The 24,344-nt window shown below is 37.1% G+C and overlaps 1 protein-coding gene across 2 annotated transcripts in view; it reads right to left on the bottom strand.

The window, feature by feature from the left end:
• Positions 1 to 15,691, bottom strand: part of USP14 (ubiquitin specific peptidase 14) — a 55,694-nt gene extending 40,003 nt beyond the window's left edge. Inside the window, exons 1-5 of one of the 2 annotated variants that reach the window (XM_054583429.1) lie at positions 15,375 to 15,691; positions 8,738 to 8,883; positions 5,340 to 5,372; positions 1,207 to 1,311; positions 364 to 467 (exon numbers count right to left, since the gene is read on the bottom strand). In XM_054583429.1, the coding sequence (XP_054439404.1) occupies positions 364 to 467; positions 1,207 to 1,311; positions 5,340 to 5,372; positions 8,738 to 8,883; positions 15,375 to 15,390 (404 nt within the window). In that variant the 5' untranslated portion in view covers positions 15,391 to 15,691. Of the gene's footprint in view, positions 1 to 363; positions 468 to 1,206; positions 1,312 to 5,339; positions 5,373 to 8,737; positions 8,915 to 15,374 lie in introns of those variants that run through there. The other variant, XM_054583428.1, reaches the window with a different exon arrangement.
• Between the last annotated feature and the right edge of the window lie 8,653 nt (positions 15,692 to 24,344).

Raw genomic sequence — 24,344 nt, forward strand, 5'->3', positions numbered from 1 at the left:
ACAAAATGTCTAAAACAGGAAAATATAAAAAGTAAACTTATGGTTGCCTACAGCTGTAGGTGGAAAGGATATAAGCATTAACTGCTGATGAGTATGAGGTTTCTTTGAGGGGCTTATAGTCTGAAATTTGGTGGGGTGATTGTTGCACAACCTTGTGAATATAATAAGACCATTTAACTGAACATTTTAAAAGAATGAATTATACGGTAAATTAATTATATCTCAATAAAACTGCTAAAAATACACACACACACACACACACACACACACACACACACGCACGCACGCACACCTCACCCCACAACTCACCCAAATGTGAACTTCATTACCCAAAACACTTAAAATATTTCTCATTTGTCTCACCTTTTAAGGGCGTCTTTGAGTTCAGGCACAGAACGAATACACTGAACTGTAGCATTCATGTAACAAGTGTTACCGAGATTTGTCAATCCACACGGTAATTCCATCTGATTAAAAAAAAGAATTAAATCATTTTATAAAATGACAAAGCATATATATAAATCATTAAAGTTCACACTTTAAAGCAAGTATAATTCACCAACTCATAATGATTTATATTGCACCTGTACTCTAACATGTTTTATTTCCCCAACAAAAATTTTTCCTTGCATCATACTATCATTCTGTGTTTTAATCAATAATTCCTTTCTTGAAAATAATAAAAGGACAGTCATATCAATTCTGCCCGTTTTTCAGGCTTATCTTTAAAACAAGGTGACAAAATATACATAGAAGCACATCCAAAAAAAGGAATAGTATTATATAAATGCTGGTGGCAAAATAATAACAACATTTGGTAAGTATATTTTGGCCAGTTTCTAAACCAATGTTTCATTTAAATTGAGGATAAACTGTTGTATTTTCAACATGGGAGGTTTTAAGAATTTAAATATCCCAGCATTTAAACTACTTAACCTCTTTGTGCCTATTTCCATGTATAATTAATAGTAAAGACAAACAGTGTTGACAACTTGCCAGATTTGTATTTAAGTATATATTAATTGACTATGTAATAAATTATCCAATTATAGAAAAACTCCTTAAGTCAATTTCAAAAACATAAAAATAAAACATACATCTTGATACTATTAAATCTTCAAAATATTCAGATGCTACTTTCTGAAAGACACGTTAGTAACTGTACTTCTGAAAAATAGTGATCATATAAAATACAATTTGTCTTACAGCAGATGCTAACTGTTCTTCTGTCATATCTTCTACGAAGACAGTTTTAGCTGAGGGTTCCTCAGGAAGAGCATCTGCTGATCCCATCATTAGTAAAGTCATTCCCTGTTTAAAAAAAAATAATAATTCCATAAAAATGCTCAGAAGTTGAACATTTTTATGTTTGATGAAAGAAGCCAGATATAGAAGCCAGAGATGTAATGCTTTTATCTGCCAAAAAAGTTAAATTTATAGACACAAAGTAGATTAGTGGTTGATATGGCTGAAGATAGGAAGAGGGAGTGACTTTAAACGCACACACATTTCTTTCAGGGTAATGCAAATGTTCTAAAATTACACTGCAGAGAAGGTTTCACTACCCTGTATTCTAAAAATCATTGAAATGTTAAAAAAAAAAAAGTACTAAAATGGCTGCTTCAGGCCAGAGGTAACCAGCTCATCTGCAAAGAGGCACAAGGAAACTTTTTAGAGCGGTGGAACTTGTATATCTTGACTGTGGTGTCCAAAATTAACCAAATTCATCAAACTATACACTAAAAAAAAGGTAAGTTTTATTCTATATAAAGTATAAATCAATAAAACCAAAGAAAAAATATTACCATAAAGAAAATTGAGAATGTTTACATTATTGCAGAGAATGGAATTCTTCAAATGATCAACATTTAATGGCATAATTTCTTCCCATAACAAACTAGGCACTGGTAAGATTCTTTCTGTCAATATCTATTATATAACTAACAATTATTTACATTTCTATAGAAGTATTTTGAGAGCACCGAAATCCCCATTATTGGAAAATATCAAATAAAACATGTAAATTCAAAATACTCAACTTCAAAATTCTACAAAATGTTAACCTAGCAGAATACTTATACTCAATATATATGTAACATTCCACACAACAAGACCAACGAAGACAGTCATCCCAAATCTCATAATCTTGTTCATTATGAAACATGAACAAGATATTACTCAATCTTTTAACTGAAAGACATTAACACATGAAACAAAGAAAAGGGTACACAGGTTTTTGAAAAAATGACCCAAGTGGAGTTTAAAAAAAAAAAAACACAAAGATAAAATAAAAACGTCTAGAGGAGGATTAAAATGAGAAAATGAGGTCAATGAACTCACAGTCTCAAAGAGAACATATGTTGAAATCTAATAACCCCCATTCTATCACCTGTTATTTTTACTTAAACTTTTTGAGATAATGGCAAAACAGTACAAAAGAATTTTTTTCTGCAGGTAATTGTCTCAAGAAAACCAAATATTTTATTTTTTTAAAGATTTTTATTTATTTTTAGACAGAGGGGGAGAGAGGGGAAAAGGAAGAGAAACATCAATGCATGGTTGCCTCTCGTGCACCCCCTACTGGGGACCAGGCCTGCAACCCAGGCAGGTGCCCTGACTGGGAATCTAACCAGTGACTCTTTGGTTCACTGGCCGGCACTCAATCCACTGAGCCACACCAGCCAGGGCAGAAAATCAAATATTTTAACAATATATTAGCCACAGTCATTTAGAAAATACAACAGGAACGAATGAATACCAATAAATATCTAAGAGTGAACCTAACAAAAATATGTAATTAGAAAACTATAAAGCTCTAGTTAGGGATAGGAATAAAACACCTAAATAAATGAAGGACATGATGGGTTTCTGGACTGAAAGATTATTGTAAAGATATTCCAAATTATTACCCAAATTTAATGAAATTCCTTTTAGAAACTATACAATCTTTAATTCATGTAGCAAATTCATATCTATGACAATAGCTAAGAAATTTCTGAAAAAGAATAAAGACCACAACAGTGCCATTTAATATAATTAAGAAAATAGATACAATGAAGAATAATGAAGTAAAGCACAGGTAATAATTTAGAAAATAAAATACTATCAGTTCACTACCTCATGGCATACCATACCAAAATGAATTACAAATTAAAGATTAAAATGTAAAAAAGAATCAACTACAAAAACATGTAAACGAATCAAAAAAGTCTTGCTATATTTTCTTAAATTTATGTAAGATGAAATGACTGATGTCCCTAACCATATAAATATTTAAAACTTCCATAAAACATTAATCAAAATTTAAAAGGACAACCTAGAAAATGGAATTATACTATAAAAGCACCTATAAAAAGAAAAACAGTAAGGCAAGCACACAATAGAAAAATGGGCAAAATAGATATACAGAAAACAAGAAAGGCTTCTGAAAATTAATAAAGTTTCTACCTTAAGAAACAAGATTAAAGCATACATTAAAACCAAAGTAAAAGCAGGAAATAAAACAGAGGGGAAATCAATAAACTAATAAATGAGCAAGAAAAGCAGATTGTTAGAGGGTGGGAAATCAATGAAATTAACAAACCTCAGAAATCACAATTTGCCAGTACTACAGGGAAAAGAGAAAGAACAGCACTACAGATTTTAGAATGAAAGAGTCTATTATGCTAATCAATTCGACAACTTAAATTTAATGGACCAACTCCTTAAAAGATGCAAATTACCAAAACTGACATAAAAGAAAACAACATCTCAATAGTCCCACTAAATTCTTAATTAAAAGTCTTCCCACAAAGAAAGCTCAAAGCCTAGAGGGCTTCACTGGAAAATTCTTTGAAACACTGAAAGAAAAAACAATATATAAACTCGTTCAGAAAAGAGGGAACATAGGAATGCTTCCTAATTCACTTCATAAGGCCAGCATTACCCTGACAGTAAATTCAGACAAAGATAATTCAAGAAAACTACAAACCCTTATCTCCCATGTACAGAAATAAAAATCCTTAACAAAATACCACCAAATAGAATCCAGCAAGAATAGAAAGTTGGTTTACTATTCAAAAAAGTGTGGTTCACCACATTAACATATTAAAGGATAAAAAACAAATGATTGTTTCAATAGATAACAGAAAAAGGAGTCAGCAAAATTCAGTTCTCATTCATGCTAAAAACTACAACAAACTAGAAACAGAAAAGAATCTCCTCAGCTATGATGAACTTCTGTAAAAAAATCAACTTCCAGCTAAGACTAGACTTGCCTCCAAAGATCAGAAAAATGCAATGGTGTCCACTGTCAACCACTTTTATTCAACACCACTGAAAACTTAACCAGTGCAATAAAGCAAACAAAAAAGGGAAATAAAAGCCACAGAAATGAAAAGAAATCCTTCTTTGTTGCAGATGACATGATACCTACATCATCCTAACACACTAATAAATAAAATTAGCAGAGTCACAGGATACAGGTCAATATGTAATTAATTACGTTTATACATGGCAGTGAAGTAAGGCAATAAAAAGAAATAGAAGTCATAAAGATTGTAAAAGGGGAAGTAAAGCTGCCTCTACTTGCAGATAACATGCTATGTACACAGAAAACCTAATGGAATCTTTAAAAAAAAGAAAAGTATTGGAACCAATAAGTGAATTTACTAAGGTCACAGGATGGAAAACATACTGTACTTTTATAATATAGCCATGAACACTGATAATACAGCCATGAACACTGGATAACAAATTTTTTTAATTATCATTTTCACCAGTTAAAAAACATTAAGTTCCAGGAACCTAACAAAAACCATGCAAAACCTCTATGCTGAATGAAAAACTAAACAGTTCAGCTAAGAGAACATAAAGACCTAAAGAAGTAGAGAAGCACACCCTATTTAAGTATTTTATACTCGATACTAATTATGATGTTCATTCTCCCCAAAATGAACTACAAATTCAATGCAATCTCAAACAAAATTCCAGGAGTCCACTTGTAGAAACTGACAGACTCCTTTAAAATTATACAAAAATGCAAAGGAACTAAAATAGTCTTAAGGAAAAGTGGGAGAACTTACACTATTTTATTTCAAGAATTAAAAAGCCTTAGTAAGACCATGTGATAGTGATATAAGTTTCTTCAAATGTATCAATGAAACAAGAGTCCAAAAATAGAACTACAAGTGATCTTCAAGAAAGACTCCAACACAAGTCAATGGGAAAAGGAAAGTGTTTTCAACAGATGGTGTTGGAACAGCTGGATATATACGTGAAAAAAAAAAAAAGCTTTTGAAATGTATTTTGATATAATAATTAGGATGCACTATAATAAGTTTTCTCAGGATAATACTTACATTTTTTATTTTGATGTTTCCCCAATCATCATCCTGTTTTAAAGATAAATAAAAAAAATTTAATCACACCTGTATACTCAAAATGTAATCTAATCAACTAATTTTAAGCCACTTCCAAATAGAAATTTCTGTCAGCAAATTTTAGTTAAATTACTATAATCAAAAGCATTTTTAAGAAAATACAAGCAGCCCTGACTGCTGTGGCTCAGTGGGTTAGGTGTCATGCCTAGGGGTCGCTGGTTCAATTCCTCTCAGTGTGTAGGCCTGGGTTTCAGGGGCAGGAGGCAACCTAGTAATGTTTCTCCCTCTCTCTGTCTCTGTCCTTTTCCATCTCTAAAAATAAATAAATAACACATTTAAAAAAAAGATGCAATCCTAAAGATAGGAAGTCTATCAAGATCTGTTTAAACTATTTACATAAGACACAATCTAAAAGACAGTAAACAAGGGAGCACCAAAAGTACTAAAAAGCACCTGACTGATGACAAATGAAATATGCTAATTTTTTTCATGTTCATTGCATGTTTGGAACCAGCAGAGCTAATAATTAGCTTAGGTGACAAGAATGAAGAGTAACATGAAGTGAATTCTACATAATCAGGGTAATTACAGAATTTATCATCCAAATCAGGAGGCTCTTGAGAAAGTGCTATTAAAAATTACACCAGAAGAGTAAATAGAACTACTTACAAGGCAAATTAAACCTTAACAATACTTGCCATGTCCACAAATGTCTCTCAATTACTAAATTCCAAATCTATGAAACAATTAACAAACAATTTTACTTCAATATGTTCAAATAAATCAAGATTTTTTTTCTTAATGCCATGATTGATTGGTCCATGAACAAAGTCAGTTCTATATCACTTTTTTCCTTTGTGCAGGTACTCAGTCTGGTTCTTTCGGTGGTGCCACTAACTGTCTCTCTGGACACCCTGCTTCAAAGTGGCACAGTAACTTCCTAAAGACCCTTCTCAGTTTAAGGACCACTACTGCTATTCATTTGTAATAATACGTATATATGCCCCCTCAGAGAACTTACCTATCCACAGTCACAAAAGAGCTGGGAAATGAACCCAGATCTACGTGACTTGTGAATTACATGCTCTTTCGGTTATCTTACTATATCTTATTTAAAGCTCTATGATGCTGTTTCCTCATTTATAAAATACGAAAATACATTTACTTTCATTATTTTTAAATACATACAGTTGAGAATGAAAAATAAAAGCAAGGCACAAAGTAAGTATTCAAAAAGTGGTAGCTATTAGTAGTCAGTTTCATTTAATCAGCATGTTTCTTTAATTCTCTGCAATATACCACCAATATAGGCATAACTTGTTTTATTGTGCTTTGCTTTATTGCGCTTTGTAGATACTGCATATTTTACAAGACCCTCCCAACAGGAAAAAGTCTCAGAAAATGGTTATCATTTTTTAGTAATAAAGTATTCTTCTTTTTATTTTTAAAGATTTTATATATTTATTTTTAGAGAGAGGAAGGGAGGGAGAAAGAGAAGAGAAACATCAATGCGTGGTTGCCTCTCGTGCACCCCAACTTGGGATCTGGCCTACAATCCAGGCATGTACCCTGACTAGGAATTGATCCAGCAACCCTTTGCTTCGCAAACCGGCACTCAATCCACTGAGTCACACCAGCCAGGGTGCAATAAAGTATTTTTCAATTAAGGTATGTACATTGTTTTTTTTTTAGAAGTAATGCTATTGCACACTTAACAGACTATAGTATAAATGTAACTTTTACATATACTGGGAAACCAAAATATTTGTGTGATACATGCACTATTGCAGTATTCATTTTACTGCAGTGGTATGGAACGAAACCTGCAAGATCCCTGAGGTGTACTTATATACAGCTCAGCAGAAACTAGGTTATCAATGTTCAAAAGCTCATACTGCAACTTGGAGGGGAAACAATGTTTCTTCACCAACATGTTTTACTGCCCAGCTGACAATGGTAGCCAGCCCTTATCTCTTAAACTTAACTATAGGCCCTGGCCTGGTAGCTCAGCTGGTTAGAGCGTCCTCTTGATACACCAAGGTTGTGGGTTCAATCAGAGAACATACAAAAACACATCAATGAATGCATAAATAAATGGAACAACAAATCGATGTTTCTCTCTAAAAAAAATAAAGAAAAACATTTTTAAAAAATGTTAAATAAAAATAAAATTAACTACAGCTCTTTAGTATTTCATATCTAAGTCTTGGAGAAAGTACTCTTTAAAAACTATATTTATACAGTAGTACAAACAACAATGAAGAAAATACCTTTGTGTGTTTTAGGTAGCCTTTCATCAATGATGCTAGTAAGCTTGGACTCTAAACTGTAGTCAATGTGATCATTCCAAGGAAACTAAAGGAAACATTAAGTCCCCTCTCTTTTTTAAACGAACTTTTTTTGCCTCCCATCTTGATAGGTGTTAGATGGCAATTACTCTTAAGAGAAAGGGGCTCTTTTTCAATGGGTTGGATGCAAGAAAGGCCACAGGAAAAAAGAAGTTAAGTTTTCCAGTATTCCAGACCAGGGCTTTGGTAAAGATCTTGAAATATTTTGAATTTCAACATTCAAATACATGTACATTTTTTTTCCCCTTCAACTTTTCCTACATTTACCTGGATACATTTTTTTTCTTTTTTTATAACTTTTTTATTGTTCCAATACATTTGTCTCCATTTACCTGCCACCACTCACCCCTGCCCCAACCACTCATGCATACAAAATGCATGTACATTTTGTAGTAGTCTTTTTATTTTAAAAATCTACCACAGTTTCATATATTTAACAAAAATAAAATTTTCCACCCCATAACAGAAAATTACTATGAAAATACAAATAGATTTTAAAATAGTCTAAAAATAATGCCCTGGCTGATGTGGCTCAGTGGACTGCGCCCTGGCCTACAAACCAAAGGGTCTCCAGTCTGACTCCCAGTCAGGGCACACGCCTGGGTTGTAGGCCAGGTTCCCAGTTGGGGGAAGTGAGAGGCAACCACACACTGACATTTCTCCTCCTCTCTTTCTCCCTCCCCTCTGTCTAGAAATAAATAAATAAAATCTTTAAAAAAAAAAAAAAAGTAGTATTTTTAACACACCCTCCTAGGAAAAAAAATTCAAACAATACAAATAAATACAAATAAATAAAATGCCCTACTCCTTTGACCCACAGAGGTATTTATTAATATAGTGCATTTGAAAATAAAATATTTAATGATGCTTTTATAATATGTTTGAAATGGCTACAATGTTCCTCCTTACACTAACATGAATAAAATAGTTGTAATCCCATAACTATATGCTGACCAAATAAACCTCAAATGCTACATTTCACTAATTATATAATTATAGAGTATAATGAAAATATGGACTAAGTTTTACCTTCAGTGTTCCTCCTTTCACCATAACTTTTTGTCTGGCCGGCTGGACTCCAGTCAATGCAAAAAGCTGAGCCTTGAACACCATCGGAGGTTCATCAGTATTCAATTCCACACCTTCAAATTTCTCCTTTCCCCATTTCACAGTAACTGCAAACAAAACCATAACTTGTTTTCTCATTTACAAAATAACAAGACTTCAGATTTAGAAAAAGTTAGTTCTTGAAAGCCAAACTACGTCATTTTTTTATGTTCATGTCTACAACAAATCAGGAGCAGTAGATCCTGAATAAAATTTAACTGTATCTAATCCAATATCTCATTTAATAAAAAAGGAAACCAGTACTTAAGAGAAGCTGGTTGATGTACCAATGTCAAAAAAACTATTCAGTAAATATTCAAGTCTTCTGAATCCCACATCAATAATCTCTGCAAAATATGATTACACTAAAATATTTCCCAGAATAAGGTCCACAGACTTCAAAATGTATTTAAGCAGTCATTAAAATCTACATACTATTGGAATACAAAAAAGAAAGATTTTAGAAAGGTAATTTGAAAGAAAAAAAATTGAGAGCATATTTGAAACAAGTTAAGGAATTGCCCTGGCTAGTGTGGCTCAGTGGACTGAGTCCCAGCCTGCGAACAAAAGGGTCGCCAGTTAGATTCCCGCTGTATGGGCTGCAGGCCAGGTCCCCAGCAGGGGGCGCACAAAATGCACCCACACGTTGATGTTTCTCTCCTATCTAAAACTAAATGAATAAATAAATCTTAAAAAAATGCTCCTCCTACATATTTGTATGAGGCTGTGTTTAACAAAAAACAAAACAAAAAAAAACAAGACAAAAAACAAGTTAAGGAATAGATTCTGAATTCTAAAGATGAAATGTGCTCCCTGAGCACAAAATGGTCAAATATTAAGAATTCAAAGATGTAACTAAACCACTAAAAAATATAGAATTCCTACTTCACAGCCATTCAAATGGCTATTTTAAAAAGAAACAAAAGAAAATAAATAAGGATGTGGTGAAACTGGAACACTTGTGCATTGCTAATGAGACTATAAAATGGTGCAGCCACTGGGGAAACAGTATGGCAGTACCTCACAAAATTAAACACAGAATTACCATATGATCCAGCAATTCTACTTCTACGTATATGCCCAAAAGCAGATAAAGCAGGGACTCAAACTGATATTTTATACCCATGTTCATAGCAACGTTATTCATAAGAGCCAAGATAAGAGCAACTCAAATGTCCAAAAGATGAATGAACAAAATGTGGCATACACACACACACACACACACACACACACGCACACATACACATATACATACACACACATATATAATGAACGTTATCCAGCCTTAAAAAGTAATGAAGTTCTTGTACATGGTACAACATGGATGAAACTTGGAGACTTTACGCTAGGCCAAATAATGCAGATACAAAAGGACAGATGTATGATTCCACTTATGTGAGACAGAGTAGTCAAATTCAGAGGCAGAAAGTAGAATGAGGGGAACAGAAATAGAGAGTTACTGTTTGATGGAACAGAGTTTCATTTTAGAAACGTGAAAAAGTTTGGAAGGTGGACAGTGATGATTGCACAACAATGTGAATGAACTGAACGCCAAAAACTGTACATTTAAAAATGGTTAAATAGAGGACTTCCAGCCAAGATAGAGGCCTATGTAGATGCATTTTGCCTCCTTGCACAATGAAAAGAAGGACAACAACAAATTTAAAAAGAAAAAATAACAACTGCCAGAAAATTAAACTGTATGGACATCCAACAACCACGGAGCTACAGAAGAAACATTCACCCAGACCAGTAGGAGGGGTGGAGATGAGCAGCCAGGGCGGAGAGGATGTGAGGCAAGAAGGTGGCTGGAGGACCAGGTGGGTGAGGCGCCTGCTACCCACTGGTAGATGGGGCAGTCCCACTTTTGCATGCAGATAAACCAGGAGAAACATCTGGGGAGCAAGACAGACCACACAATCCAGGGTTCCAGTGCAGGAAAAGCAAGCCTCACAATCTCTCAAGGTAAAAACCTGTGAGGGTTGCAACAGCAGGAGAAACTCCCAGCCTCATGGAAGAGTCCCTTGGAGACACTCCCAGGGTCCTAGAACTTATACAAACCCACCCACCTGAGAATCAGAACTAGAAGGGCCCAATTTGCATGTGGATAGTGGAGGAAGTTAACTGATAGCCTATCAAGAGCCAAGCAAGAGACATTGTTGCCCCTTGGACCCTTCCCCACACACAGCATCACAACGCACCAACCTGGGATGCCCTGCCCTGGCAAATAGCTAAAGCTCTGCCCCTTCCATCATAACAGGCGCGCTGAACCAAAGAAATATGGCCCCAATGAAAGAACAGATCAAAGCTCCAAAAATACAACTAAGCAATGAACAGATAGCCTGCCTATCAGATGCACAGTTCAAAACACTGGTAACCTGGATGCTCACTGAAGAGGATGAGTATGGTCACAAAATGGAGGAAAAAGTAAAGGCTACACAAAGTGAAACAAAAATATACATGGAACTAATAGGAAAGGGAAGAACACGGGGACTCAAATCAAAGAATGGGAACAGAAGGTAGAGATAAACATTTGATCAAAACAGAATAAAGAAACAAGAATTCAGAAAAATGAAGAGAGGCTTAAGATCCTCCAAGAAACGTTCCAACATCCGAATCATAGGGGTGCCAGAAGGAGAAGAGGAAGAGCAAGAAATTGAAAATTTATTTGAAAAAATAATGGAGAACCTCCCCAGTCTGACAAAGGAAATAGACTTCCAGGAGACCCAAGAAGCTCAGAGTGTCCCAAAGCTGGGCCTAAGGAAGCACACACCAAGGTACATCATAATTACATTACCCAAGATTAAAGATAATGAAAGAATCTTAAAAGCAGCAAGAGAAAAGGAGACAGTTATCTACAAAGGAGTGCCCATAAGACTATCAGCTGATTTCTCAAAAGAAACTTTGCAGGGAAGAAGGGGCTGGCAAGAAGTATTCAAAGTCATGAAAGACAAGGACCTGCATCCAAGATTACTCTATCCAACAAAGCTATCATTTAGAATGGAAGGGCAGATAAAGTGCTTCCCAGATAAGGTCAAGTTAAAGGAGTTCGTCATCACCAAGCCCTTATTCTATGAAATGTGAAAGGGACTTATCTAAGAAAAACAACAAGATCAAAAACTATAAACAGTAAAATGACAACAAACTCACAACTGAATCTAAGGGGGGGAAAAAAGCAAACTAGGCAAACAAGTCGAGCAGGAACAGAATCACTGAAATGAAGATCAGAGAGGATGGGGAGGGGGAAGAATAGGGGAAAAGGTACAGGGAATAAGCAGCATAAATAGTAGGTATAAAATAGGCAGGGGGAGGTTAAGAATATTATAGGAAATGGAGAAGCCAAAGAACTTATGTGTACGACCCACGGACATGAACTAAGGGCGGGGGGGAGGGGGGAATGCTGGCAGGAGGGGCAATGCAGGGTGGAGGAGAATAAAGGGGAGAAAAAGAGTGGGACAACTGTAATAGCACAATCAATAAAATATATATTAAAAAATAAATAATATTGACCCAGAGACCGCACAGTGATTCGCAATTTGGCGGGGTGGAGGGGAAGTTAAAATAGTCCATTTTATGTTCCATATAATGGACCACAATAAAAATTTTCAATTAGCCTCATACAATAGCTAATTTTTGAAATATTTAAATATAAAATCATGAATATATACTTTGTTTCCACTAAAAACTTTATACTTACTCAAAATGAGAATTTCACAACAAATGGTTGTCTGATTTCCAAACTATTAAAATCAGAATATGAAAAACTGACCCTGGAGCTCTATAAACTCATAGTCTAATAAGGGAGAAATGGGGGGAAAAGGTGAGAATAAATAATGCAATATAAATATTATAAAGGCTACAGAAACAAAGAGGAATGCTTCATGAGCAAGGAAGATTTTCCTGGAAAAGGATAACTGTTTTATCACAAGTTGAGACTCAAAAGAAAAATTAGTTGTTGGCCAGAGAAAAAGAAAAAATAAAAGCATTCTTGGAAAAGACAAGAAAAATATTCAAAAACATAAGACAGCACGGTGTGTTCTAAGATACAATTCCCAGAATGAAGGGGAAGCAGCTCAAACTGGAAGCCAGCCAAGGATCAAGTCAAGAAAGATAACGTAAGTTGTGCTAAAACATACGGGCTTTATGTCATAGACCATGTGCATTCTCGAAAAGGTTTTCATAAAGGCCACCTGGGTCCAGTTTGAACATTACGCTAGCAGCAGCAGAGAACATGGGTTTGAAAAGGGTAAAACTGTAATCATTGAGATAAGCTAGAAACATAACAATAGTACAAGCAAAAGACAGGACTAAACCAAAAACAGTACCAAAAATAAGGGGGCCTTGGGTGGGTAGCTCAGTTGGTCAGAGCATCAAACGTATGTATCAGGGTTGGGGGAAGAGTTTGGTTCATGGTCTGGGTGTCCAGGTCCAGTTGCGGGTGCATGACTGGGTGGAGCAACAGGGTAAATATTTGTTTCTCTCTTTCTCTAAAATCAAGAAAGGAAGGGAAGGAGGGAAAGGGAAGAAAAGGAAAGGAACAGAACCTATCTGAAATGTACTTATCTGTGTTATATGGGCAAGTTACTTAAACTTTTTTCTTACCCATAAAGGAGAATTATACCAGTATCACAAGATTGTGTTGAAGATTAAAACAAAGCAACATGTAAAAACACTAGCTTTGTGCTGGGCACACAAATGGTCACTAAGTTTTACGGCACTTCCCTTAACCATATAAGAATCTGGATATTTAATTTTCTACCCAAAACATATGAAACAGTACTTAAAATGTTCTCATTTTAATATAGGGCTTTTTCCAGAACCTGAAAATACAGATTCTCAGTATAGAGATGTCAAAGGAAGAAACCTTGGGAATCTACCTCAATTCCCTCATTTTGGAAATGAGGTAAAGTTTGACTAAATATTTAAGAAGGAACTCAATTTTTAAGATAGAAAGTTTGGTAAGTAAAGGCTTTTAAAAAAGATTTGATTTATTTCTTTTTAGAGCGAGGGGGAGAGAAAGAGAGAAACACCCATGTGCAACAGAAACATCAACAGCTGTCTCTCCCACCGTCCCCAGCCGCAGACCTGATCCACAACCCAGGTATATGCCCAGAACAGAATCGAACCACGGACCTTTGTTTTCAGGACAATGCCCAATCCACTGAGCCACACCAGTGAATATAGGCATTTTCTGAGAACAGAGAGGTTGATTTTGTTGTGTTGTGTGTCTACCTGTGTTAGCCTACACTGGGATTTACCGCCATTACTTAATGCCCCCTCAATTCTACATTGCATAAATGGAGTATTTCAAGAACCCTTCTAATGTTATTATGTAATTATTCTACTGATAATAATTATTAAAGCATTCGATTCAATATTCTAGAATATCAAGACTCTACCTTGATATTAAACATTACTCTTTTGTTTCATATTATTCTTTGAAAATGCTGAATATTCAATAAAGGAATTATGATAGTCAGGTATGGCCAAGGAATCACACATTCGTAAACAACTGGAACCGCCACATACATCATAGGTGCCCTTTTTTTCTTTTTTAGCATTTTAGTTTTTGTCTTTATTTTTATTGTTGACACTATTACAGATGCCCCCATTCCCCCTCCCCGTTGCCGCCTCCACCCAGCCCCCGCCCCAATCCTTCTGGCCATCTCCACACTGTTGTCTGTCTATGGACTATACATACATGTTCTTTGGCTAATCCCTTCACCTTCTTTCATGCAGGTGCCACTTGGAATCAGACTAGGAAACAGGGAGGTTCATTACCTAAAAATGCGACCCTTGGCCAATCCTTCAGACTACCATCATGCAAAATACCCATCAAACGCCTATCAAAAGGAAATGATGCCCGCCGTGGGAATGGGTATTCATCTACCTCCCAAAGCTAACACTCCGCTTAGGACACAGAAACGCAATGCTTGATGAAAGAAAAACAAAGCAAAAAAGTCGCAATCTGCCTTGGGATAAAACACAAATTGGTACAAAAAAAGGGGGCTGATCCAAAGGCAGCAAGGGGTAAACGAATGGAAGCTACCGTGGGAAATTCCATGAATGGTGAAGGTTAGTCTTACATCCCAGGTCCCTCCATCCCTCCCTTACTTCAGGCTTCCCTCATTGCTACTCCCTTCCACAGCTACCGCTGATGAGCACAAGGAAATCCCACTACACCTACGGCCTGCTCCCCGGGGCTCCAGGACACACCCTCACCTTTCCCAGCACACTAGGACAGCGACAGAAACTATTCTGCAGAGTCACCACTCCCAGAGGCCCACGCTGGCAGCTTCCCCATCTCCACTCCCGCTCCCACCCCACCCACCAGGTGGCTGAGAAGAGACCTCGCTCCCTCCTGTTGCAGGGCTAGAACTACAGGCAAAGATGGAGAAATTGGCCAGAGTCAACTCCACGCTGCAGTCACCCGGGCCCCTGCCTCCTCCATCCCCTCCCCCGCCCCGTGCTCAGCCCGGCTTCCGCCCCGCAGGCCAGGCCTACTCTGAGGCCTAGCACTGGGCAGGATTGCGGGACAAGAGGCGAGGAGAGGGCTCACCGGAGTAGAGAGGCATGGCAGGGCGAGAGGGAAGGCGGCGGAGCAGGAAGGCTGGGCCTGGCAAGGGTGGCCACAGGAAGGGGACACGAAGAAGCTGTGGCAGCAGCCGAGACAGAGGCAGAGTGTCGGCAGCAGCTCGGGTGCGACGAGAGCCTCATTCAAACCGGCCACTGGCGATGACGCAGCAACACGCAGTTCGCCCGCAGAGCTGGAGGCGGTGAGGAGCGGAGCGGCGAGGCGGGGCCTGGAGGGGTAGATCGACCAGGGCGGTGGGAGGGAAGCCAGGAGAGTCTAAGTCTGACGAGACGTCAGGCGGGGCGTGTGGGCGTCTGGCCCCTGCGCGACTGCAGGTGGGCGCCTGCGCACTGCACTCAGTCGCCAGCGCCCGAAGGCGCCCACTGGCCTCGTGGGTCTGGCCCCGCCCAGCCTAGCCTCAGGTGGTGTAGGATCTTGGTATTGTTGTGACTGTATGTTTTAAAAAATCTTTATCCCCTTTTTCGAAATGGTGAGTTAGTGGAAGCCGCGGATTTTTGTTGATAATATGGCTAGTTGAAGAGCTGAGAGACTGCTCTACACCTCAAACCGTTCTACTTACTAACGAAAATGGCTCGTCCTCCCCTTAAGCGTTTTTGTGGCAAAAATAAATATGACCAAGTTTGTTTTCAGCACACCCCACCACCTTTAGTGCAACATGGGGGATATGGGGGTCTGAGTTCAGACAATTAGGGCAAAATGACGATGTGGAATGATGCTAGTAACAAAGGAAACAAACTTTACATAGCTGGCCTTCCTCGATGTCAGTGCAAGTTGAAGAAATAATAGCAACCTTGTCCCACATACCAAAAGTTGCTAAGCCATGGTCTACATATGTCTAATGGATAGAATCTTCTGCTGAAGGTTGACCGTCTTTAAATATGAATATATTTGTAATAACAATGTTTATAAATAAAGTAAAAATGTGGCTAAATATCAGTGTAAACTACTTACGTTTTATTGCTTAGAATGCTCCCTTCTCATCTGGTCAACAGAAATTTTATCCAACTTTAATGTCTCCATTTAATGCTAACTCTTTGATATACCCTTAAAGCCACCTCCAGCAATTAACTCTTTTCTAACAAGTAGCCTTACATTATAGTTGTTTGCTTCTCTTATGCAACAAGTATATATTGAGTGCAAGATACTCACTATGGAACTGCGGATATGAAGATAAATCAGACAAAGGTCTTGCCCTCGTAAGATGGAGAATCTAGGAAATTGAAATACGTGCACATTAACTATGTGGCTTTCTGAATTAGTCAAAGGTCTTGGCTATAAAAAACAGAAACCAGAGAAGGAGTAATTAGTGGAATATAGGATAAACAATCAATAGGAAAAGCAGCAAATCAAGCATAGATATTGGATAGAAACCAAGGGACATGGGTACCAGGGAACATAAGCAAGGTCATGTCACAGTAACAGTCTGGCCATTCCTGCCACCACCTCCATGAGTAATTACTAATTCTGTGTCTACCTCACACCCTCAAAATTTCATGTCCCAAACAAGAATATACAATTGGCCAATAATGACGAAAGGAATGTCTGGCTCTGCTTCCTACGCAGGTTCACTGGGGTCGGGGGCATGGGCTCTCCAAAATGGAAGAGCTGTGTATTAGTTTCTTATGGCTGCTGTAAGAAACTGCTACAAATTTAGTGGCCTACATCAACACAAATTTATCATCTTACAGTTCTGACAGACAGAAGTCCAAGAATGGTCTTAACCTTAAAGTATTGGCAACATTGCACTCTTTCTGGAGCTCTATGAAGAATCATTACTTGCCTTTTTCGGATCCTAGAAGCTGCCCACACACCTTGTCTCGTGCCCATTCCAGCAATGGCACTACTCCAACATCTGTTTCCATTCTCACAGCTTCTGCTTGCACGCTGATCCTCTGCCTCTCTCTTGTGATTACACTGGCTCCATTTGGATAATCCAAGATAATCTTCTCACTTTAAAATTCACAGCTTGATCATACCCACAAAGACCTTTTGCATATAGGTAACATTCACAGGTTGAAGAGATTAGGAGGACATGGGTGTCTTCGGGGAGGCATTATTCTACCACAAGTATATAAAAAAATAAAAACAGCAAATAGTCACTACACTTTCTAATAGCACCTATAACTTCAATATTTCAATGTCTTTTCCCTTTACTAAATTATAAACTATATACATAAAATATAGATATTTATAAACCAAACTATTTAAATATGTATAAATATATATAATATTTTATGTATAATATTTAAGCTCTGCTCGGAAAAGTCAAGCCATTGCACATATAATGAGAATGGTTTGTGCAACATCGATGTAACCTGGCAGCCACGGAGAGTGATCTAGAATGCACATGGGTGGACAATGACGACTTCATTGTACTAGTCAATGGGGGCAGTAGACAATTGAGTGAGCATGTGTACTCTGTGGCCATCACATTCAAAATTACTGAGTGAGTAAAGCAAAGAATCTGCATCGAATTTTGCATTAAGCTTGAACTTTCCTCCACAGAAACTATTTGGATGACTCAGAAGGCCACAGCTCTAGGCAACTGGTGATGGGCAGCTTCATCACGACAATGCGCCTGCTCACACAGCATGTTTCATGCAGACTTTTTTGGCAAAACATCAAATCTCCCAGGTGACTCAACCCCCCAACAGCCCAGATTTGGCACCCTGCAACTTCTGGCTTTTCCCAAAACTAAAATCACCTTTGAAAGGGAAGAGATCTCAGAACTTCGATGAAATTCAGGAAAATATGACAGGACAGCTGATGGCAATTGGGAGAACTGCGTGAGGTTCAAAGGTGGCAACTTTGAAGGGGACTGAGGTGTCATTGTCCTATGTACAATGTTCTTGTATCTTGTACCTTCTTCAATAATTGTTTATATTTTTCATATTGCATTTCTAGGTACCTTTTGGACAGATGTTATATCACCAAATTGTGGGTCCAGGGCCAGGGGCTAGGAAGGACCTGGAACAGTGCTTTTTACCTACAAAATATGTTCAAAAGCATTTCCTAAATGAATGTATATCCTAGTTTTCAGTCAACAGAAGAGGCAAATTACATTAGGGTGAATGCAATGCTGCTATAATAGAGAGGCCTCAAAATTCAATTGCTAGCTATTTATGGATGAATAGGGGAGAGCAATGACTCTGCTTCATGAGGTTGTTCAAAGGAAACATTCCGTCCATAAAGTTTCTCTACTATCCCCTAAAGCAGTGCTTCTCAAGTTTAATGTGAATGTGAATCACCTGGGCCTTGTTAAAATGCAGATTCTGGCCCTGGCTGGTGTGGCTCAGTGGATTGAGCACCAGTCTGCAAAAAAGAGGCGCTCATGCCTGGGGTTGCTGGCCAGGTCCCCAGTAGGGGGCACGTGAGAGGCAACCACACATCGATGTTTCTCTCCCCGTTTCTCCCTCCCTCCCTCTCTGTCTAAAAATAAATAAATAAGTGCACATGGCATGCCTGTACACTGTGCAGCCTACTCCTTCCTAGAAGATTTGGGAATCATAACAGGACAATGCAGCAATTAATTCCACATTGTTTTCTGCAGTTCCTTTTTGTTTTGTTTCTTTCCATCTCATTTTGTTAGAAAATTCCTCCACTTCAGGAGTTGTGCAGTACAGAAGAGGATACTGAGGGTTTCCAGCCTACAAGTCCCTCAGGCCACAAGCCCATAAAAACTTGGGGAGTTTATTTTTTCTTGAGAATGAATGTGCCCTGAGGCCCAGCACACAGCCTGGCTGCAAGGGCATGGAAGGAGCCTATGGGAGTCAGTGTCCAGACCACTGCACTACAGAGAAAGAAGCGACTGGACTGTGGCCTTTAGGTCCAAGCTGAAACTGAAGCCTCCCCTCAGACCTGGCTTTCTGCGCAAGGCTTCCACAGTCCCCATTCATACCGTCTTTGTACCCACAATCATGCTGATTTTAAAAGTTCATTGTGTTTTTACTATTTCTGGCATTAAAAAAAGTTTATAAGGAGGAAAAAATATTAAAAAATTAAAAAATAAATAAATGAAATCTTAGAAAATGCATATTCTGAATCAGTAGTTCTGGGACGATGCCTAAGATACTAACAAGCTCTCAGGAAATCACCTTTTTATTTATTTGTTTACTATTTATTTATTTATTTATTACTTATATTGATGTAACCTGGCAGCCAAGGAGATATCACCACTTTGAGCAGCAAGTCATTAAGGGAGCTTATTGAAGATGGTGGCAGGACTGTCTGGGTTTTAGCTCACAGGAAGAAGAAATTAAAGGGGGAAAAATATAAGGTAGCACTTTCCTTTTAAGCAAGAGGAGTGGGAAGCATGTACACAAATCACTTCCATTCACATTTCATTGGTGAAAACAGTTCCTGGCCTAGCTGCATGGCAGTCTGGAAAATGTGGTCTCTAACAGGTAAGAGGGATTCAAGCTTAAATTTTATTGTTATGCAAGAGGGAAACAATGGATTTTGGTGGAAAACCAGCTAAGTTCAGTTCTAGAAGTTTTAATTAATGAACCCAAAACAGAAGAAGGAAAGGATTTGTAATTCTCATCCTCAAAAAGTTTCTTTCAGAAACAAAAATCTCCACAACTGGATACAAATAAACTGTTCTCACCCAATATTTCCCTATGTATACTACCTTCTGCTTCAATTACACTCAATGATGCTTGAATTACTGTGATTTTTGCCTTCCATTTTTGATGACAACACCTACCTTAAAATCAAATTCTCCCTATTTTCTCTCCATTTACATCTCATCTCCATGATACAATTCTAAACCTTAGAAAAAACAAAGTTGTCTCTGTCTCTTTAAACAACTGCTTCCTTTGGCATCACTTATTTAACAGTTAATATTTCCTGTCTGTTTTACATATGTATATAGTAGATATATTTTTTTTCATCTAGACTATGAAAATTTCTTTGCACCCCCTTCAAAAATATTTGATGATTAATTCAATTAGACAATTCAGGATCATGTATTCTGATACATGATACTTTTATAATTTTAATTAGATCACTATCTGTGTATTATCTGCTTCCTATCTGGACAGCAACTATATCTGTCTTGCTCACTTCTGTATCATCTAGGCCTGCACAGACTCAGCATGAAGTAAGTACCCTATGTATTTGCTGAATAATGGATCGCTGGTGTTGGCTATAAAAATTCAGAGAAGAAAAAGAAATTGAAGAAAGTGGGAGGCAGTGGAGGCCGGAGGGCTCTAGAGAGACAGAAAAAGCAAAACCTTATAGTAATCAAATTCATTAAATCAACAATTATTTCTTGATTGTCTATTTATGGCCCCTGAATTACATGAACTCATAGTTTACCAGAAAATGTAGAAAAAATATTAAAGTAAGTAATAGCTATGATTGTGGAAGATAGGAAGGATACTAGCTGGAAGAGAGCAGGGGACATGTGCAGGGTTGTGGCAGTAGATAACGCAGGGTAGCTAATGTGAGGCTTGATTACAGAGAGCCTGAGTGACAGGACAAAAAATGTAGGGGTTTTCTCTCTTCTTAAAGTCACTAGACATCATGGACGAGAAAATGTTGATATTCCCTTGTGCTAGACTTTCCCAGGTGATCTCTCATTCCAAAGCAAAGATCTAACCTAAGTCAAGAGTTCTCTTAGAGGGATCATTGTGAGTCAAGGCCGAAAGGCCATTTAAAGTTCTCTACTTTTAAAATTAGTAAACTAACACATGTACACGGTTTAAAATTCAAACAGTAATAGGAAAATATTTGAAGAAAAATAAAGTCTATCTCTCCCCACATTCCCCCAATCCCACTTTTCACAAGCAACTGACTTAAACTGTTACTGATTTTAGGGCTCCTCGTGGTCATCTTCATGATTCTAAGTTATATTTTTATAATGATATTTGTTCATTTATCAAGTTTACACAATATCTATTGAATACCCGTTGTGAAATACAAGAAGGTAGCTTATTATACCTTCCTCCCCTTCCCCTTCCTACTTCTCCCAACTTTTATAATTTTTAGTTCTTTTATTGGTTATTTTAAAATTTTTAACATAACACCTCCATTTCTTGTTCCATGAGACCTTAGACTGTTTCTTGATTGCAACTATTTAAGATGAGGAAAGTAGAATTTCTAGCTTTCCCTTCCCTTTTCTCTCTCCCCTTTCATATTTCTATATCTTTCAGCTATACCAACACTCACATAGTGAAACATTATCAACAACAGAAACTAAGAAATACAGGGTGGGGCAAAAGTAGGTTCACAGTTGTGAGTGCATGAAACGTAGAGTTTATTCTTGTATTATCACTTATTAATTGCTGTATTATTTTTCCCTATAAACAGCTGTGAACCTACTGTTGTTCCACCCTGTATTATAACATCAACAACAAAAAAAAGGACAAAAATTAGGGTACATCCAGAAGGCAAGGGAATAAGAATGACATGATGGCAATAACAGTCTGCTTAAGACGATGCTGTTCAGATGAACGAGTTTTTCATCAAACCATTAATATCAGCTATGTTAATATCCTTTTAGTCTCCACTAAACTATTGCATCTCCACTATCACTATATAGGTGATGAACTCTCTTACGTAAGTGCTGTATATCTTTAATATATATATTAGTGAGTTTCTGACTCCCTTATTCTCTATATGGCTGCAAATAGCTTTATTTTAATTGTATTCTTAATAATAGCTTAGGTGAATTGAAATTAGTAAATTAACAGTAATTTTCCCTTAGCATTTTGAAGATATTCTTTCATCTTCTATCGTTTAGTATTGCTAATAAGACTTTATTTTTTAATTTAACTTGTTACTTTGTAGGTAATTTTTTTTTCCTAGAACTCAAAATTTTCTCTTGCTCTTAATATTATGCAGTTTCATTGTTATATGTCTAGGTGTGCATTTATTTTAATTTATCCTTCTCATCACCAGGGGTAAACTTTTGAACTTAGGACTTACGTTTCTTAATATTGCATAATCTCTTTTTTGGAGTTAGTACAGTGAAAGTCTATATTACCAGTATCCAGATTTAACAAAAGTTCAAGTCTTGCCTAATTTCCTCATTTGCCTTTTTTCCTCTTTCTTTCTTTGCTTAAGAGCCTCAGTTAAATATCTCTAAAACTATATGGATTATTTTCTCATATAACCAAAAGATCATTATCACACCTAACATAATAACAGTAATTTCTTGGAATCAACTAATAGGAAACCATAATCAAACTTTCACAATTGTTTTTAAAATGTGTTTTGTTGCCACTGTTTTATTTTTGTTTATCTGTTTTGTTTTGCTTTTTCTAGAATCAGGATCCACATGAGATTCATATACTACATTGGGTTGTTATGACTCTGAAGTCTTAAAATAAAGCTGCTTCCCCCCTCCCTCCCTACCTTTATTTTCATGCCACGGACTTGTAGAAAAGCCAGCCAACTTGTTTCGTACCATAAAATGGCCTGTATTCTGGAGTCATAGGTTTACTTCTTAATGGCACCATTTAAATTGTCTTTCTGTCTTCCATGTTTCTTATAAAAGAAATTAGCTCATGCAATTGTGGAGGCTGAGAATTCTCAAGATCTACAGTCAGCAATTTGGAGACTCTGGAGAGCCAATGACACAATTTTTAGTCCCAAAATTATCATGCTTGTGACCTGAGAAGTGTTGATGTTTCAGTCTGAGTTTGAAGGCTAGAAAAGACCAATGTCCCAGCTCATGTAGCCAGGAAGGAGTTGCCTTTTACTCAGCCTTTTTGTTCTATTCAGGTCTTCAGTTGATTACTTGAGGCCCATGCACATTAGAGAAGGAAACCCACTTTACTCAGTCTATTGATTCAAATGTGGGTCTCACGCAGAAACATCTTCACAGAATAATGTTTGGCCAAATGTCTAGGCATCCTGTGGCCCAGTTAATCATCACAACTGGTATAACAAAAAATCATGACACTGAATAATTAGAGGAGTCAACTTGGTCCACAGTAAAAACAGAACACACTAGCAGAAGAGAGGTTCCTCCCACCTGTCTCCCAAAGCTAGGGTGCTGAAACAAGAGAAAAGGAAAATAGATGTTGGATGACAAAACCTTAAATGACCCCTATAGTGCCTTTGGCCTTGACATCAAAAAAGATTAAAGTGCCTCCAAAGATTCACTAACACTATGTACAAAAGCATGCAAAATTGGTCAAAAACATGTTGCATTTCAAAGATGTTGACATTAGGCAAATCTGACAGTACAATTACTATGGAATGAGAAAGACATTCTTCACTATCCCACTTCAACCTCAGTTCCTGCTCCTTTATTACTCTTTTTTAATTATGTAAACAATTTTTAACTATGATATTCCAGGTACTATAGGAATAGGTGAACTATTTTGATAAGGTTTAACTTAAGAATAATTATTCAGGTATTCCTTTAAATTATTTAAAACTAGTGCCCATGCATATTTACTTATATTATCATCTTTAAGATTTAGGTTATATACATCAACTTGATTTCTATTTTTTATCCTTACCAGAGGACACAAACACTGATGTAAGAGAGAAACATCTATCAGTTGCTTCTCACAGAGGCCCTAACTAGGGACCAAACCCACAACCCATGCACGTGCTCTGACCGGGAATCAAACCAGAGACCTTTTGGTTTACTAGACCAAATCAACTGAGCCACACTAGCCAGGCTAGATCAGCTTGATTTTATAAATGCAAAAAGGTATCTACTAAATTTCTGAAATTGACACTTGCTTTCACAACTCTTACACTGAGGTGGAGTCCATTTATTTGGTTCTGGAAAATAATTCAGGTGACTATAGAAGAAATATTTCATTATCTCAGGACAGAAATGTCTTTGCTTCTCTAGACTACTTTGAAATTAAAGGTTGAGATTCTTGTACACTTACAAGGTGCTAGTATCCTCAAGAAACAACGTGTAAGCTACTTTTATTTCATTCCTTTTTTTCCCCTGTGTTAAATATG

The sequence above is a fragment of the Pteronotus mesoamericanus genome, unplaced genomic scaffold, assembly GCF_021234165.1.
Source record: "Pteronotus mesoamericanus isolate MK-2021 breed Mesoamerican mustached bat unplaced genomic scaffold, CSHL_Meso_final contig_74, whole genome shotgun sequence".
NCBI lineage: Eukaryota > Metazoa > Chordata > Mammalia > Chiroptera > Mormoopidae > Pteronotus > Pteronotus mesoamericanus.